The sequence below is a fragment of the Gopherus flavomarginatus genome, chromosome 8 (assembly GCF_025201925.1).
Source record: "Gopherus flavomarginatus isolate rGopFla2 chromosome 8, rGopFla2.mat.asm, whole genome shotgun sequence".
Lineage (NCBI taxonomy): Eukaryota > Metazoa > Chordata > Testudines > Testudinidae > Gopherus > Gopherus flavomarginatus.
In genome coordinates, this window is record NC_066624.1 from 40,345,858 (window position 1) to 40,365,653 (window position 19,796).

Consider the following 19,796-nt stretch of genomic DNA (forward strand, 5'->3'; position numbering starts at 1 on the left):
CTTTGCCCTTCTTTCCTGGGAAGCCCAGGGCATGGGCTCAGTCTTCCCATGCCTTGCTGGGAATTAGTGTGTGGCTCCCTGCCCCCGGATCAGCCATTCCTGTATGATCTGGGGGCAGAGGCTGTGCTGCTTTGGGCCAGGCATGGCTGCAGCATCGCAGCTGATAGGCAACAGCATCAGACAGACTCCCCTAATGAGCGGTGCATCAGCAGCCAGTTAGCTGGATCAAAGAGAGAGGTTGGGCTGTAATTAATGGCCAGCGGCTGGCTTAAGGGACTGCTGTCAAAGCTCTTCTTTTTCTTGGCTCCATGCCACACTGGAGTTCAGCGCTCGCCCTGCACAAGTCCCTGGGGCTCATAGCTCTCTCTCCTCCATTGCCTTTCAGCAAACAGTCCCTGGAGAGCCCCTGACAGATGATACCCCTCAGAGGCCGGAGCAGCGGTACAGGAGAAGAGTTGTATTTACCGTAAGACCTATCGGCTGCTGGTTCAGTGCGAGCTGAACTGGAACCAAAGGCTGATCTGACCCCAAAGCGTGAGATGGGTGCCTCAGCTTACATCTGATACAAATCTATCCAGAGGGCTGCCTCCTGGGTTCCATCCTGTATCCAAAGGAGATCACCCAGCCCTATAGCCAGCCCCTTTGTTATTGGTGACTCAAAACATCGATACTGGGGGCAGAGCGGTGACCTCACTCCTCATTGATGACATTTGCAGCCACCTGCCCCCAGGAGTTGAGAAATGACCCAGAAGTAACACTGTGCTATGGCATGGGCTTTCCCATGTGGGACTGGGGAAGCTCAAACTCCACCTGATCAAATCAGGTTGCTTTTAAAGGAAAGCTTAGTTGTCCATGCAGAGCTACTCCCAGGGTGTCTGCAGCCAGCAGGGAAACGGGTACTGGTAGAATTTCATTGGAGCCACACCACATGGACATATTTTGCTAGTGAACAAAACACCCTAAGGCAGTGGTTCCCAAACTTGGGGCGCAGCTTGTTCAAGGAAAGCCTGGATGGGCCGGGCCGGTTTGTTTACCTGCCGCGTCCGCAGGTTCGGCCGATCACAGCTCTCAGTGGCCGCGTTCACTGCTCCAGCTCAATGAGACCTGCGGGAAGCGGCGGTCAGAGTGTCCCTCAGCCTGTGCTGCTTCCTGCAGCTCCCATTGGCCAAGAACGGCAAACCATGGCCACTGGGAGCTGCGATCGGCTGAACCTGTGGATGCGGCATGTAAACAAAGTGGCTTGGTCCACCAGGGGCTTTCCCTGAACAAACGGCGCCCCTACTTTGGGACCCACTGCCCTAAGGCCATGTCTACATTGGATGAGCCCCAATTTCAGCTATCAGTGGCCAGTGACTGGTACTGCTGCAATCCCAGCGTAGGCAGCTGAAGCTGCTGTTAGCACTGATGGTGCTTACCCCTGTGCAAATAGCGGCTTTGCCTGCCTACACTAGGGCTAGTATTGGTGCAGCTACAGCAATGGCTGCAACCAGGCCAAAGCTCTGCTCTCATGCTTCTCCTTGCCTTTCCACCCACCTCCCAGTCTGAGCATATCTCTGGCTCCCCAGCAGCTGCACCTTGCAGCAGTGGCTGCTTCTCGCAGACTTGGTTTTATTTGTAAAATGAAATGTCAAACTAGTTTCGAAGCAGGGATCTTGATGCCTCTATGATAGCTCCTTGGGGGAGGGGAGACAGGGAGTGCCCGACAGCGTAACTAAACTGTGTTTCTAATTAATTGTCGAGCATGCATGGCGTGTACTGTTAATTAGCAAAGAATGAGGGAGGGGCAAGAGGTGGGAGGGGATGAGGGGACCGTATCTCCTCTGCATTTTGTTTTCCTCATAAGCAGCTCACAGCCACACGGTCTGAATCTCGTCAGTGGCAAGGAGATGGGGCAGGGAGGTGGAGAGGGAGCTGCTTTGCAATCTCCTGATGCTGATAGACACAGACTATCCTGTGCGGGGCACAGACTATCCAATAAGTTCCTGGACTGCATTGCAGACAACTTTTTATTTCAGAAAGTTGAAAAAGCTACTGGGGGGAAGCTGTTCTAGACTTGATTTTAACAAATAGGGAGGAACTTGTTGAGAATTTGAAAGTAGAAGGAAGCTTGGGTGAAAGTGATAATGAAATCATAGAGTTTGCAATTCTAAGGAAGGGTAGAAGGGAGTACAGCAAAATAGAGACAATGGATTTCAGGAAGGCGGATTTTGGTACGCTCAGAGAGCTGATAGGTAAGATCCCATGGGAATCAAGACTGAGGGGAAAAACAACTGAGGAGAGTTGGCAGTTTTTCAAAGGGACGCTATTAAGGGCCCAAAAGCAAGCTATTCCGATGGTTAGGAAAGATAGAAAATGTGGCAAAAGACCACCTTGGCTTAACCACGAGTTCTTGCGTGACCTACAAAACAAAAAGGCGTCATATAAAAAATGGAAACTAGGTCAGATCACAAAGGACGAATATAGGCAAATAACACAGGAATGCAGAGGCAAGATTAGAAAGGCAAAGGCACAAAATGAGCTCAAACTAGCTATGGGAATAAAGGAAAACAAGAAGACTTTTTATCAATACATTAGAAGCAAGAGGAAGACCAAGGACAGGGTAGGCCCACTGCTCAGTGAGGAGGGGGAAACAGTAACGGGAGACTTGGAAATGGCAGAGATGCTTAATGACTTCTTTGTTTCGGTCTTCACTGAGAAGTCTGAAGGAATGTCTAGTATAGTGAATGCTTATGGGAAGAGGGTAGGTTTAGAAGATAAAATAAAAAAAGAGCAAGTAAAAAATCACTTAGAAAAGTTAGATGCCTGCAAGTCACCAGGGCCTGATGAAATGCATCCTAGAATACTCAAGGAGTTAATAGAGGAGGTATCTGAGCCTCTAGCTATTATCTTTGGGAAATCATGGGAGACGGGAGATTCCAGAAGACTGGAAGGGGGCAAATATAGTGCCCATCTATAAAAAGGGAAATAAAAATAACCCAGGAAACTACAGACCAGTTAGTTTAACTTCTGTGCCAGGGAAGATAATGGAGCAGGTAATTAAAGAAATCATCTGCAAACACTTGGAAGGTGGTAAGGTGATAGGGAATAGCCAGCATGGATTTGTAAAGAACAAATCGTGTCAAACTAATCTGATAACATTCTTTGATAGGATAACGAGCCTTGTGGATAAGGGAGAAGCGGTGGATGTGATATACCTAGACTTTAGTAAGGCATCTGATACGGTCTCGCATGATATTCTTATAGATAAACTAGGAAAGTACAATTTAGATGGGGCTACTATAAGGTGGGTGCATAACCGGCTGGATAACCGTACTCAGAGAGTAGTTATTAATGGCTCCCAATCCTGCTGGAAAGATATAACAAGTGGGGTTCCGCAGGGGTCTGTTTTGGGACCGGCTCTGTTCAATATCTTCATCAACGATTTAGATGTTGGCATAGAAAGTACGCTTATTAAGTTTGCAGACGATACCAAACTGGGAGGGATTGCAACTGCTTTGGAGGACAGGGTCAAAATTCAAACTGATCTGAACAAATTGGAGAAATGATCTGTGGTAAACAGGATGAAGTTCAATAAAGATAAATGCAAAGTGCTCCACTTAGGAAGGAACAATCAGTTTCACACATACAGAATGGGAAAAGACTGTCTAGGAAGGAGGATGGGAGAAAGAGATCTAGGGGTCATAGTGGACCACAAGCTTAATATGAGTCAACAGTGTGATACTGTTGCAAAAAAAGCAAACATGATTCTGGGATGCGTTAACAGGTGTGTTGTAAACAAGACACGAGAAGTCATTCTTCCGCTTTACTCTGCGCTGGTTAGACCTCAACTGGGGTATTGTGTCCAGTTCTGGGCACCGCATTTCAAGAAAGATGTGGAGAAATTGGAGAGTGTCCAGAGAAGAGCAACAAGAATGATTAAAGGTCTTGAGAACATGACCTATGAAGGAAGGTTGAAGGAATTGGGTTTGTTTAGTTTGGAAAAGAGAAGACTGAGAGGGGACATGATAGCAGTTTTCAGGTATCTAAAAGGGTGTCATCAGGAGGAGGGAGAAAACTTGTTCACCTTAGCCTCCAATGATAGAACAAGAAGCAATGGGCTTAAACTGCAGCAAGGGAGATTTAGGTTGGACATTAGGAAAAAGTTCCTAACTGTCAGGGTAGTTAAACACTGGAATAGATTGCCTAGGGAAATTGTGGAATCTCCATCTCTGGAGATATTTAAGAGTAGGTTAGATAAATGTCTATTAGGGATGGTCTAGACAGTATTTGGTCCTGCCATGAGGGCAGGGGACTGGACTCGATGACCTCTCGAGGTCCCTTCCAGTCCTAGAGTCTATGAGTCTATGACAGGCTCCAAGCTAAGTTACTGGTGGAGCCCAGTAGATAGCAGGCACCACCAGCGCCGCCCGCTCCAAACATGGGGTATGTCTAAACTGCATGCCGAGCATGGGCTCTGACTCAGGTTAGAGCACAAGCTGGGCTCCTGTCCACACACAAATCAGTCTGACTTGGGTTAGAAAGCACACAGGACCCAGGTCCTTGGGCCCTGATAGGGGGATGGGTCAGAACCCAAGTCCCACTGTGACTTGGGTCCAAGCCAAGTGTGGATGCAGCTCAAGCCACAGACTTGCGTCAGAAGCTCTGCATAGTGCAGTATGTTAGCACGGCTATGAGGTCTGGTCCAGCAATTATAAACTCAGTTTTACAATGCAGTGAGGATTCTCAGGCACAGGCTTGGAAACACTGAGTCCACTAGCCCGGGTCCTACAGAGCCAGGCTTAGAGTCAGTGTAGACATACCCATCGGGTACATCTATACAGGAAAAAGAAAACCCTGTGGTGGCTAGCCTCAGAGCTTGGGACACAAGACTCGGGCTTGCGCTACAATGCTGTAGGTAGGTGTGCAGATGGTCCTGCTCCAGCTGAAGCCCAGGGAGGGGATGGGTGTCACAGCCCAAGCTCCAGCCTGAGCTAGAATAGCTACATGGCTATTTTTAATGCTGTCACATGAGCCCAGCAACCCCAAGTATGTAGACCCAGGCTCTGAGACTCACGGAGAATGAGCTCCAGGATCTCGGCCCAGCTATGTCCCCTTGTGCCACTCTGGTGGCCAAAGGGCATGGGATATATCTTATCACCCCTGGCTTGGGGGAATCCCCACTGGGTCATCATAGATGCCCCTACACCATCCTTCCCACAGCTCCTAGCTGAAGTGCACTGTGCTCCAACTACCTTCAATTGGTAGATGAGCCCATGGGGAACACTGCTAACTGGTGTAAGTTAAAATGGCCTCCAGACTACTCTAGCCTTCTCCAAGGCTGGACAGATAATCAGGGAGCATAAGCAATATCCCCGTTTCCCCAGTCCCCCTCTATTGCACTGAGCAGAAACTTAATGGAGCACAGAATCTTGTCCCAGGAGCAGGAGGATGCCCCAGGACATGGTTGAGGTCTGTTGCTGGTCCTGTCTGGGAGAAGACCAGCAATACAGGAACATGGGGTCTGAATTAACACCCACCTAACAGAGTCTATTCTCCCTGGTAAAGGGTTTGGGCCTGTTGTGTTTTTTCCTTAAACCGTATCTAAGGCACTGATACTCACAACTGGAGAAAACCAGCGGGCAGGAGTGCGTGTCCATTGGAAAATTCTGCAGCTGGAGTAGACATTCCGCTTCTATGGTCAGCCTGGAAGTGAGACAAAAGACTCAGCTTCAATGCAGCTTATTCTGACTTCAGACACAGCTGTGTAATAAACCCACATGGGAATTTTCTGGAAAAACAGTTGTCAAAAATGCTGAGTGCCAAAACAGAAATGGTTCATAGGAAAGGGTCAGGTTCACTACATTTTTTACTCAAAATTTTTTTGGATTTTTTAAAAGAAATTGTTGAAATGTTTCATTTTGACATTTTTGAAACAAAACATTCCAGTTTGAAATGCCTCTTCATTTAGAAAATTAAGCTAATTAGGATAAAAATGGTCAAAATTTGAAATAAAACATTTCAAAAGAGTCAAACTGATTTTTTTTTCCACGGATTTTTGGTTCACAAAAATGTCCATGATTTTGAATTTTCATCCTGATTTGGGATGGTAACACTTTTTGATATTTTTGTCTAGCTGTGTAACCTTCACTAGCACCAGGAACCCCCAGCATTGAGATACCACTGCATCCCCTCTGCTAGATCATAGCCCAGCCCCCAGTGACACCCAGCACAAGATATCACTGCAACCTCTCTGCTAGATCACAGCAGGGCCGCCCAGAGGATACAGGGGGCCTGGGGCAAAGCAATTTTGGGGGCCCCTTCCATAAAAAAAATTACAATACTATATTCTCGTGGGGGCCCATGCAGGGCCCGGCGCAAATTGTCCCACTTGCTCCCCCCCATGGGCGGCCCTGGGAAAAATAAACCTTCTGCATCTCGGCACAAATCCAGTTTTGAGAAAACTTCTTTACAAGGTATCACTGGTTCTCAGCATCAGCTAGTGCTAAAAGGCACTAAGGCTTATTAAAAGGGTTGGACAAATATGTGCCATCAAAACTGTTTCTGGATCGAAAACTAGGGGTTTTTAAAAAGCAGAAAAAAAATCACAGACGTCTGCTTTCCCTCAAAATTTGTTGTGGTTTTTTTAATTGAAAAGCTGAATTAGTCTGCCGTAACCTGAATATGGTTTGGGGTTTCAGAAGTGTGTGGCCAAATATCTGCTGCTTGCTGTGTTTGATTGTTTAAAGAAACAATCAAAAAAATTCTGCTTAAAAAAAAATCCAAAACTTTTTGAACCACCTCAGCTTGTGACCAAATGCCTGAGCCCATCCAGTCAGAGATTCTTCCAGGTTTCTGATACTCTGCTGGCTTTCTTGACTCATATCTGTCTCCATAACTTTGGGTTCATTTAGGTTAGAATGTCTCCATAACTTTGGGTTCATTTAGGTTAGAATATAAGAACAGCTATACTGGGTCAAAATCAAAGGTTCATCCAGCCCAGTATCCTGTCTACTGACAATGGCCAATGCCAAGTGCCCTAGAGGGAGTAAACCTAAAAGGTAATGATCAAGTGATCTCCCTCCTGCCATCCATCTCCACCCTCTGACAAACAGAGGCTAGGGACACCATTTCCTACCCACCCTGGCTAATAGCCATTAATGGACTTAACCTCCATGCATTTATCTGTTTCCTAGAGACTGGCTCCACGGAGTCTCTCACAAACTGGAGACGGTTACTGTGGGTTTGTCTTTAGTATATCTTATGTACATACTCCGCGAACTGAGCATTTGAGCTTATTCCAAATCTGGGATGAGCCTATGCTGTGAAAACTGAAATGCTCAAAATAGCACATGCATGTGAATGGACATAGGGTGTTAAAATTAAATTACCCCAGGGGTTCTCAAACTGGGGGTCGGGACCCCTCAGGGGGTCACGAGGCTATTACTGGGGGCCGCAAGCTGTCAGCCTGCTCCTTAAACCCTGCTTTGCCTCCAGCATTTATAATAGTGTTAAATATATAAAAAAGTGTTTTTAATTTATAAGGGAGGTTCACACTCACAGGTTTGCTATGTGAAAGGGGTCACCAGGACAAAAGTTTGAGAACCACTGAATTAATCCCTCTGGAGGCTCAGGAAATATGAGGGGGGGTGTCTCCCTTGGTAGGGTTGGAAAGGAGGTGGGTGGTGTAGGATATTGCTCTTCTCATGTGATCCCTCCCCCAGTGGCTAATTTTAAATTAAGTTACCGTCCCCTGACATGAATCTCCCTATGGCACTGAAATTAAATATAGACTATAATCTGGCATTTGAGAAGTGAAAGGGATGGTAGCCCTAACGGAGAAGCTAACAGCTTGGCTCTTCTGCAAGCCCCAAACTGCTGAATGAGCTTTAGGGTGGGGAAGGCTGTGCCTCCCAAACAGCCTGGTCCTGCCCCCTATCCGACCGCCACCCACTTCCTGCCCCCCGACTGCCCACCCCCTTCAGAATCCCCGACCCATCCTGCTCCTTGTCGCCTCACCATCACCTCAGGACCCCACCTCTGCTCCCTGACTGCCCCAACCCCTATCACCCCCCTGCTGAGTCCTGACAGACCCCCCGGAACGCTCACGATCCCGCCCCCTGTCCCCAGGACTCCCTGTCTCCTAGCCAACCCCTCACCCCTCACCCCTCGCGCCACTCTCACCCGGAGCCTCACCGCATCCACGAGCTTCGCTCGACACAGGGAGCGTGTCTCCAGCGGGCCACTGAGCCCCGCCCCGCTCCGCTCCGCTCAGAGCCGAGAGGTCAGGGGGCGGGGCTGGGAGCTCCACGCTGAGCTCAGCTCCCTCCGCTTAGCCTGGAGCTCGCAGCCCCGCCCCCTGACCACGCGGCTCTGAGCGGGGCGGGGCTCAGGGGTCTCGCCGGAGCTGTTCGGGACACTGCTGGATGGGCTGAGGCTCCGGGAGACGGGGCTGGGTGGGGAGCCTCTGCCATGCTTGTAGGGGCTCGTGCGGAGCCAGGGGTATGCGGCAAATTGCCCCACTTGTCCCCCCCGGTGGCCCTGGATGACAGCACAGCCCACAGTGACACGCAGCACTCAGATATCACTGCATCCCCTCTGCTAGATCACAGCACAGCCCACAGTGACACGCAGCACTCAGATATCACTGCATCCCCTCTGCTAGATCACAGCACCCAGTGACACCCAGCACTGAGACACTGCTGCATCCCCTCTGCTAGATCACAGCCCAGCCTCCAGTGACACCCAGCACTGAGATATCACTGCATCCCCTCTGCTAGATCACAGCACCCAGTGACACCCAGCACTGAGACACTGCTGCATCCCCTCTGCTAGATCACAGCCCAGCCTCCAGTGACACCCAGCACTGAGACACTGCTGCATCCCCTCTGCTAGATCACAGCACCCAGTGACACCCAGCACTGAGACACTGCTGCATCCCCTCTGCTAGATCACAGCCCCCAGTGACACCCAGCACTGAGACACCGCTGCATCCCCTCTGCTAGATCACAGCACAGCCCCCAGTGACACCCAGCACTGAGACACCGCTGCATCCCCTCTGCTAGATCACAGCACAGCCCCCAGTGACACCCAGCACTGAGACACTGCTGCATCCCCTCTGCTAGATCACAGCACAGCCCCCAGTGACACCCAGCACTGAGACACTGCTGCATCCCCTCTGCTAGATCACAGCACAGCCCCCAGTGACACCCAGCACTGAGACACTGCTGCATCCCCTCTGCTAGATCACAGCACAGCCCCCAGTGACACCCAGCACTGAGACACTGCTGCATCCCCTCTGCTAGATCACAGCACCCAGTGACACCCAGCACTGAGACACTGCTGCATCCCCTCTGCTAGATCACAGCACCCAGTGACACCCAGCACTGAGACACTGCTGCATCCCCTCTGCTAGATCACAGCACAGCCCCCAGTGACACCCAGCACTGAGACACTGCTGTATCCCCTCTGCTAGATCACAGCACCTAGTGACACCCAGCACTGAGACACCGCTGCATCCCCTCTGCTAGATCACAGCACAGCCCCCAGTGACACCCAGCACTGAGACACTGCTGCATCCCCTCTGCTAGATCACAGCACAGCCCCCAGTGACACCCAGCACTGAGATATCACTGCTTCCCCTCTGCTAGATCACAGCACAGCCCCCAGTGACACCCAGCACTGAGATACCAGTGCATCATCTTGCTATATGGTAGCACAGCACCTGGGAACCTCTTGCACTGTGACCCGACTGCATCATCATCTCTGTGCTCCTGCATAGCAGCACAAAGCTGCAGGGGTTATTTAGTTGCTTTGAGTTTGCAGCTGATGCCCGAGACGTACCGGAGCGTGTAGAGCACCTTGCCATCATTCCAGATCCTGAGCAGCTGGTTGGGTGTGGTTATCCAGTGTGAATCAGCCCGCTTGGAGTTCCTGAAAAAGGTGTCTGGGATCCAGATGCGGCTCACCATGTTAGTGTTCAGAGTCAGGGCTTTGAGGGTACTGTTAAAGCGAAGGCGCCGGTCATACCAGGTCTGAGCAAAGAAGATATCAATGGTATATTCCTGCCAAAAGAGACAAGAGAGCATGTCCTATTATGAGGAATTATCTAGCCTGGAACAGACACAGTGCTTTGCTCCCAAAGCTCAGAGGGCAGGGTCTTGGGGCCACTGAGTCCCATTCACACCCAGAACTCCTGGGAAACAGAAGATGAAGAAGGCATCCAGCTGGAGTGAGCAGGGGAAGATGGGCAGGTTGCCCATGTTACTATTATTTATTACATCTGGCACCTACCAGCACCAGTTCAGATGCCATGGAGACAGAATATGTGGGTATAGTAGTATAGGCATTGTGCATACCATTAGTATATTGGTTCGTTTGTCAGCCTGAGAGAGAATTTTGGGTTTGACTTTTTGCTATTCTTATATCTTATACTAATATGTGTAAACAAAGGACAAAGACTGTATGTTGCTGCCTAGTCAGATAGATTTGTTAGTACAATGGGAACAGATAAGAGTGGTTAAAGTGTTACTCAGGAAGATTGCCTCAACCCCTATCTCAAGAAAAGGTCAAGCAACCAGTCGGAGGGGCAAGGGGGGATTGAGGAGAAGGTATAAAATATTAAAAGACCAAAGAAATGCCTGTTTCTGACCACAGCACAACCTCACTCCTTACCCCTCCCATGAGGTACAAAGGGTGAGGCTGTAGGCATGCATTGCAGGTATATTTGGGCCTGCTAAGAAGGAGGACGGGGGAATAGGGAATGAGAATGGGGAATAGGAAATGGAGATACAAGCAAGGCTCTGCGGTGTCAGAGCTGGAAAGAGAGACAGGGGGTAAACACTCTGTGGCGTCAGAGCTGGGAACAGAACACTGGGAAACAGACTCTGCTGGCATGTAGAGCTATGGCTATGCTAGCTTGGAACTAACCCCAATAAACATTGCATTGCTTGCACTTTGGACTTCTGGTCCTGTCTGAGTGACAAATACCAGGAAGAGGGTAAAGGGAAAGCCCTCTGACACATACGCTTAGTAAGAGACAGCCCAGGAGCGCTTACATTCTAAATGGACAAGACGGACAAAGAGTGGGAGCAGGGATACATTATCCCCATTTTAGAGCTGGGAAACTGAGGCACGGACTGGCCAAGTTTAACACAAATAGTCTGTGGCAGAACCAGGAAGTGAGCCCAGCTCTTGGAAAAAGCTTTGATGGAAGCGTTTTCCATCGGAAAATGCAGTTCTGTCAAATTCAAAAGGCATCACGCAATCAGGTTAATTCTGCTGAAATTCTGATTTTGAGAACAAAAGGGGAAAAAGCTCCGACATTGGTGACAATGGTTGACATTCTCTGGGTGAAACGTTTAGAAAGGGAATTTCTGTTCTGTGTCCAGCTCTGCTCCGAGTGCCAGACCAGTGCCTTAGTGACAAGACTATCTGTCCTCCTGAATTTTATCAGCCAGAGTGACTGAGCAGCTTCCCACAGAGGGACCTCTTGAGTTCTTGGGAACTGGAAAGTCTGCTAGAAAGGCAGTTTATTCAGATTGCTGCCTCACAGTAGTGAAATAAGGGAGATACTTCATCTTCACCAGTGTAGTGCTTCAACTCACTGGTGTGTGTTATCCTAGCCACATGGTCCCTCCAGTGGGATAGGAACCCAAAACCTCATTGCTCACAGGCAACTATTCTAGCAGGTGAGCCAAAAGAGAATGTCCCTCGTGCCCAGCCAGCAGGAGCCAGGCTGGCTGTTCACACCTGTGAGGTGCTTTGGGTCTAGTCTTGTAATAACCTTAGTCCCAGATTTGGACCTTAGCGTCCAAAATATGGGGGTTAGCATGAAAACCTCCAAGCTTAGTTACCAGCTTGGACCTGGTACCTGCTGCCACCACCCAAAAAATTAGAGTGTTTTGGGGCACTCTGGTCCCCCTGAAAAACCTTTCCTGGGGACCCCAAGACCCAAATCCCTTGAGTCTCACAACAAAGGGAAATAATCCTTTTTCCCTTCCCCCCTCCAGGTGCTCCTGGAGAGATACACAGACACAAGTTCTGTGAATCCAAACAGAGTGAATCTCCCTCTCTGTTCCCAATCCTGGAAACAAAAAGTACTTTCCTATTCCCCCAGAGGGAATGCAAAGTCAGGCTAGCAATCCAACACACAAATCTCCCCTTGATTTCTTCCTCCCACCAATTCCCTGGTGAGTACAGACTCAATTTCCCTGAAGTAAAGAAAAACTCCAACAGGTCTTAAAAGAAAGCTTTATATAAAAAGAAAGAAAAATAAGTACAAATGTTTTCTCTGTATTAAGATGATACAACACAGGGTCAATTGCTTAAAAGAATATTGAATAAACAGCCTTATTCAAAAAGAATACAAATCAAAGCACTCCAGCACTTATATTCATGCAAATACCAAAGAAAAGAAACCATATAACTTACTATCTGATCTCTTTGTCCTTACACTTGGAAACAGAAGACTAGAAAAAGAAACTACTTCTCCAAAGCTCAGAGAAAGCAGGCAGGCAGAAAAAACAAAGACTCAGACACTCAAATCCCTCCACCCAAAGTTGAAAAAATCCGGTTTCCTGATTGGTCCTCTGGTCAGGTGCTTCAGGTGAAAGAGACATTAACCCTTAGCTATCTGTTTATGACACGCCCCCCAAATTGCAGACAGTGGGGAAGCTCACTGGCGGCGATTTCCTTCTAGAACTTGAAAATAAACAGATTAATACAACACATGCACCTTTACATATACTACTAAGTATATAACTAACAGACTTCTACATTTTAAGAAAACTTTTTAACTACTGAATTCTGGGAAACTCTCACGGGAGAGTGCATCAGCTACTTTGTTAGAAGCTCCTGTGATGTGTTGAATTTCAAAATCAAAATCTTGGAGAGCTAAACTCCAACGAAGAAGTTTCTTGTTGTTCCCCTTGGCAGTATGAAGCCACTTTAGTGCAGCATGGTCAGTTTGTAGTTGGAACCGCCGTCCCCAAACATATGGGCGTAGCTTTTCCAGGGCGTACACAATGGCATAGCATTCCTTTTCACTGACTGACCAGTGACTTTCCCTCTCAGACAGTTTCTTGCTGAGAAACACGACAGGATGGAAGTTGTGATCTGTTGCTTCCTGCATGAGCACTGCTCCTATACCACGCTCAGATGCATCTGTGGTTACTAGGAATGGCTTGTCAAAATCCGGGGCCCTGAGCACAGGGTCCGACATGAGCATTGCCTTAAGTTGGGTAAAGGCCTTTTGACACTCATCAGTCCACTTAACTGCATTTGGCTGGGTCTTTTTGGTCAGGTCGGTCAGTGGGGCAGCGATTTGGCTGTAGTGGGGTACAAATCGCCTGTAGTATCCGGCCAAGCCTAAGAAGGATTGGACCTGCTTCTTGGACCGTGGGACAGGCCACTTTTGGATAGCATCCACCTTGGCCTGTAGGGGGTTTATGGTTCCTCGACCCACCTGGTGCCCCAGGTAAGTCACTCTGTTTTGGCCTATTTGACACTTTTTGGCCTTAACAGTTAGTCCTGCCTGCCTGATGCGCTCAAAGACCTTTTCCAGGTGTAGTAGGTGTTCGGGCCAGGAGTCAGAAAAAATGGCCACATCATCGAGGTAGGCAACTGCAAATTCTCCCAGTCCAGCTAGTAGACCATCTACCAGCCTTTGGAAGGTGGCGGGTGCATTACGAAGGCCGAAAGGAAGGACATTGAATTCATACACCCCCGCATGGGTGACGAATGCTGACCTCTCCTTGGCAGGTTCATCTAGCGGTACTTGCCAGTACCCCTTGGTTAAGTCTACTGTAGAGATGAACTGGGCACGTCCCAACTTTTCCAATAGCTCATCGGTACGTGGCATTGGATAGTTGTCCGGACGAGTTACAGCATTTAGCTTACGGTAGTCCACGCAAAAGCGTATTTCCCCATCTGGTTTGGGTACCAGAACCACTGGAGATGCCCATGCACTGGTAGATGGGCGGATTACACCCATTTGTAGCATGTTCTGGATCTCCCGTTCTATAGCAGCTTGGGCATGAGGAGACACTCGGTAGGGTGGGGTTCTGATTGGGTGAGCATTACCTGTATCAATGGAGTGGTATGCCCGTTCAGTCCGTCCTGGGGTGGCTGAGAACAATGGGGCGAAGCTAGTGCACAGCTCCTTGATTTGTTGCCGCTGCAGACGTTCCAGGGTGGTTGAGAGGTTCACCTCTTCCACGCCACCGTCTTTTTTCCCGTCATAGTAGACACCGTCAGGCCACTCAGCATCCTCTCCCTGGACTGTAAACTGACAAACCTGTAAGTCTCTGGAATAGAAAGGCTTGAGAGAATTAACATGGTACACTTTAGGCTTTAGTGAGGAATTGGGAAATGCTATGAGGTAGTTTACAGCTCCCAGGCGCTCTTGGACCGTGAATGGCCCTTCCCATGATGCTTCCATCTTATGGGCCTGTTGCGCCTTCAAGACCATAACCTGGTCTCCTACCTTGAAGGACCGATCTCTGGCATGTCTGTCATACCAGGCCTTTTGCGCTTCTTGAGCATCCTTTAGGTTCTCTCTAGCAAGGGCTAAAGAGTGTCAGAGGGTGCTTTGTAGGTTGCTTACAAAGTCCAGAATGTTAGTTCCTGGAGAAGGCGTAAACCCCTCCCATTGCTGCTTCACCAACTGTAATGGCCCCTTAACCTCGTGACCATACACAAGTTCAAATGGTGAAAACCCTAAACTGGGATGTGGTACAGCCCTGTAGGCAAACAGCAACTGCTGCAACACTAGGTCCCAATTATTGGAGAATTCGTTGATGAATTTTCGTATCATGGCCCCCAAAGTTCCATTGAACCTTTCCACCAGGCCATTGGTTTGATGGTGGTACGGGGTGGCAACCAAGTGATTCACCCCATGAGTTTCCCACAGTTTTTCCATGGTCCCTGCCAGGAAATTAGACCCTGAATCTGTAAGGATGTCGGAGGGCCAACCTACCCTGGCAAAGATGTCTGTTAAGGCCAGGCACACAGTGTTAGCCCTGGTGTTGCCTAGAGCTACTGCTTCCGGCCATCGGGTAGCAAAGTCCACTAAAGTCAGTACGTACTGCTTTCCTCTGGGCGTCTTTTTTGGGAAAGGGCCCAGAATATCCACAGCTACTCGCTGAAATGGGACCTCAATTATGGGGAGTGGCTGGAGAGGGGCCTTGACCTGGTCTTGAGGCTTACCCACTCTTTGGCATACCTCACAAGACCGGACATACTTGGCAACGTCCTTGCCCATCCCCTCCCAGTGGAAGGACTTCCCCAACCGGTCCTTGGTTCTGTTCACCCCAGCATGCCCACTGGGATGATCATGGGCTAAGCTTAAGAGCTTCCCCCGGTACTTAGTTGGAACCACCAACTGTTTTTGCGGCTGCCATTCTTCCCGGTGTCCACCAGAAAGAATTTCCTTGTATAAAAGTCCTTGGTCTATAACAAACCGGGATCGATTAGAAGAGCTGAGAGGCGGTGGGGTGCTCCGTGCCGCCGCCCAAGCTTTTTGAAGGCTGTCATCTGCTTCCTGCTCAGTCTGGAACTGTTCCCTTGAGGCTGGGGTCACCAGTTCTTCCTCAGACTGTGGACTTGGGCTTGGTCCCTCTGGAAGCGATGTAGGTGATGGGGTTGTTTCCGTTGCTGGTGAACCGCTCTCCGCTGGTGCACCTGAGGGCATTTCAGGCTCTGGCTGAGCCTTTTGGGTATGGCTGTCTTTTGCTTCTGCCAGTTCTGGCTCGCTGGCGCCCTCTGGCGTTGAGTTTGAAGATGTGGTTGCACTTGCTGGTGCTGGTTGCTGTTCCAGTTCCGGGCCTGGGACTGGAGGTGCTGTGGCTGTTTCAGTGGTTGGCATGGAATCCGGGTCCACTACCTCTGTCTGGGTCTCTGGTAACACAGACGGGGCCTCTGTGGACGGCTCAGGAACAGGAATGGGTCTGGAAGCTTGCCTGGTTTGGCTACGTGTAACCATTCCCACTCTCTTGGCCCGCCTCACCTGGTTGGCCAAGTCTTCCCCCAGTAGCATGGGGATAGGATAATTGTCATAGACTGCAAAAGTCCACATTCCTGACCAGCCTTTGTACTGGACAGGCAGTTGAGCTGTAGGCAAGTCTACAGCTTGTGACATGAAGGGGTAAATTGTAACTTTGGCCTTTGGGTTGATGAATTTGGGGTCAACGAAGGATTGGTGGATAGCTGACACTTGTGCCCCCGTGTCTCTCCACGCAGTAACCTTCTTTCCGCCCACTCTCAAATTTTCCCTTCGTTCCAAGGGTATTTGAGAGGCATCCGGGCCTGGGGATCTTTGGTGTGATGGTGGTATAATGAATTGCACTCGCATGGTGTTCTTGGGACACTTGGCCTTGATATGTCCCAGTTCATTACACTTAAAGCATCTTCCATCTGATGGGTCACTGGGCCGAGGTGAGTTACTGGAGACTGGTGAGGTTGAAGGGTAGGGTATCTGTGGCTTTACTTGGGTGGTATGTGGGGTCTTTGGCTGTCCTCGGTTGTAGGGTTTATGGTCTGTGTGCCCCCTGGGGTAATCGTTCCCCTTGACCGTAGCTTTCTTGCTTTCTGCCAGTTCCATCCATTTGGCTCCAATCTCCCCCGCCTCAGCGATATTCTTGGGGTTTCCATCTTGTATGTACCGCGTGATGTCTTCAGGAACACCATCCAAGAACTGCTCCATTTGTATGAGGAGGTTCAGTTCTTCCAAGGTTTGAATGTTGTTTCCTGTTAGCCAGGCCTCATAGTTTTTTGCAATGTAGTAGGCGTGTTTGGGAAATGACACCTCTGGTTTCCACTTTTGGGTTCTGAAGCGCCGACGGGCATGATCTGGGGTTATCCCCATCCTGTATCTGGCCTTGGTTAGAAAAAGTTTATAGTCATTCATTTGGTGCTTAGGCATTTCAGCTGCCACCTCTGCTAAAGGTCCACTGAGCTGTGACCTCAATTCTACCATGTACTGGTCTTCGGGGATGCTGTACCCAAGACAGGCTCTTTCAAAGTTTTCCAAGAAGGCCTCGGTGTCATCACCTGCCTTGTAGGTGGGAAATTTCCTGTGCTGTGGAGCAATATTTGGCGCCGGGTTGTTAGGGTTGGCTGGCACAGGCAGCCCAGCTTTTGCCATCTCCAGTTCATGTTTTCTCTGTTTTTCCTTCTCTTCATTCTCTTTTTGTTGTTTTTCCATTTCTTTTTGGTGTTTTTCCATGTCTCGGCGGTGGGCCGCCTCCTCTTCTTCTTGCTTCCTTCTGTGGGCCAACTCATCTTCTGCTTGTTTCCTTCGGTAGGCCACCTCTTCTTCTTCTAGTTTTCTTTTGTGTGCTGCCTCTTTGGCTGCCTCTTTGGCTGCCTGTTCTCTTTGGTAGGCTGCCTCTTTGATCTGTTCTTCTCTTTCTTTCATCTCCATCTGTCGCCTGTGTTCAGCTTCTTTGATTTGTTCTTCGGCGTCAATTTTTGCCTTAGAAGTCATGGTTCCTGTTTTCTTGTGTTGGGGTGCCCTCCGGTGTTTATCTTCTGAACTGCAGGTTCTCTGTTGCCTCCTGAAGTCTGCCTAGCAACAGTGCCTTTAGTTAATTTTCCTTTTCTCTCTCTAGCTAATGTTCAATGAAGGGAAACCAGAAAAACCACTTTATTTGCATGCATATAAGTGCCGGTACTTGCCTCCTAATGGGAGGGCTATTGCATGACAAAAGACCCTTAACATGCAAGCCACAAACTGCGAGAGAGAGCAGAAAAAAAAATTCTCTCTGGTTCCCTTTTAAAACCAACTGCTTCTCTCTGCTAAAAAGCCCTTAGCAGAGAAGAGAAAAATAAACTATTTCCACTGGCTTCTGGATTCTGTCTATATCATCCCACCGGCTGCCACTCATGTAATAACCTTAGTCCCAGATTTGGACCTTAGCGTCCAAAATATGGGGGTTAGCATGAAAACCTCCAAGCTTAGTTACCAGCTTGGACCTGGTACCTGCTGCCACCACCCAAAAAATTAGAGTGTTTTGGGGCACTCTGGTCCCCCTGAAAAACCTTTCCTGGGGACCCCAAGACCCAAATCCCTTGAGTCTCACAACAAAGGGAAATAATCCTTTTTCCCTTCCCCCCTCCAGGTGCTCCTGGAGAGATACACAGACACAAGTTCTGTGAATCCAAACAGAGTGAATCTCCCTCTCTGTTCCCAATCCTGGAAACAAAAAGTACTTTCCTATTCCCCCAGAGGGAATGCAAAGTCAGGCTAGCAATCCAACACACAAATCTCCCCTTGATTTCTTCCTCCCACCAATTCCCTGGTGAGTACAGACTCAATTTCCCTGAAGTAAAGAAAAACTCCAACAGGTCTTAAAAGAAAGCTTTATATAAAAAGAAAGAAAAATAAGTACAAATGTTTTCTCTGTATTAAGATGATACAACACAGGGTCAATTGCTTAAAAGAATATTGAATAAACAGCCTTATTCAAAAAGAATACAAATCAAAGCACTCCAGCACTTATATTCATGCAAATACCAAAGAAAAGAAACCATATAACTTACTATCTGATCTCTTTGTCCTTACACTTGGAAACAGAAGACTAGAAAAAGAAACTACTTCTCCAAAGCTCAGAGAAAGCAGGCAGGCAGAAAAAACAAAGACTCAGACACTCAAATCCCTCCACCCAAAGTTGAAAAAATCCGGTTTCCTGATTGGTCCTCTGGTCAGGTGCTTCAGGTGAAAGAGACATTAACCCTTAGCTATCTGTTTATGACAAGTCTACATTCCCATTCCACTGCAGCAAACAGTGCACGTGAAAGGGTTTGCTAGCCCTGGAGACTAAATGCCAGCTCTTCCTGGAGCAAGGAGGGGACATACTTCCCCCATCAGTATTCCTGTAGACCTCTGGAGCCCATGGCCCAGTCAAGCTTAGTACCAGCCGGGAATATGCCTGTCTGAGATGGGGACTCATGTCTGCTAGGAACTGAGCTGAGACCACCAAACTCATTTCACACTAGCCATGAGATTGCAGTGGTTTTTGGTCACTACTGTCCTGTTCCTTCCTGATCTCCTCCACTCCAGTAAAATCCTTAATGCACTCAGGCAGTGTCTGTCTCTCCTCCCTCCTGGACGATGATGAATAGTGTGACTCTGCCACCTCTCTCTCTCCTTCTCTTGATTTATCTCAGTGCAAGTTTTCATGACTGCATCATGTCCTCCCCCTGCTGCCCTGGCCACTGGTTTAGAACCAGCTTCCGAAAACTGGCTATTAAAATAGCCAATGAAAAATGTGTCCTCTCCACATGGGGAGGGGAGCGGAGTGCTAGACACTCTGCTTCATCCTCCCCACTTTGAAATGTTGTCCTTCTGCTGTCAACTGACCAGCGATGAATGTCATTGGTGTTGAATGTGCCCCTCGCATGAGAATGAGATCATGGCAGAACAGCAATACCGAGGGATGGTAGATTCATCATGCGTGCTGGCTCCTGAGAACCTGGTCTCAGTGAGAGATGGGCGGAGGAGGCTGCTGATCCGGATCAGGTTTAGGCTAGGGTTCAGCATTTACACCAGGGCTCAAGCTGCATGGGTGGCAAGGTTTTACAAAGAGTTCAGGGCCAGATTTTCTAAGTATTCAAAATTGGAGCCAGATTTTCAGAAGTGGCCAGTGCCCTGCAGCTCCTGTTGTGACACTGACAGATTTTTAAAAGAGCGCAGAGTGAAAAATGTTGAGCTTTTCTGAAAATCTGGCCTCCTTTTGTGAGCCCTTCCCTGGGGTCTGTACCTGGAAGCAGTGCAATGCTATGCCAGCTCCGGTGGAGTTTTAACTTGGGAGAGTTACTTG

At 48.8% G+C, this 19,796-nt stretch overlaps 1 protein-coding gene across 3 annotated transcripts in view; it reads right to left on the reverse strand.

Moving 5' to 3' along the window:
- The window catches only part of LOC127056478 (gamma-aminobutyric acid receptor subunit gamma-4), a 128,213-nt gene that overhangs the window by 25,127 nt on the left and 83,290 nt on the right, over positions 1 to 19,796 (reverse strand). For all 3 annotated transcript variants that reach the window (XM_050964361.1, XM_050964362.1, XM_050964360.1), the window contains exons 4-5: positions 9,820 to 10,040; positions 5,600 to 5,682 (exon numbers count right to left, since the gene is read on the reverse strand). In XM_050964361.1, the coding sequence (XP_050820318.1) occupies positions 5,600 to 5,682; positions 9,820 to 10,040 (304 nt within the window). The remainder of the gene's footprint in view (positions 1 to 5,599; positions 5,683 to 9,819; positions 10,041 to 19,796) is intronic.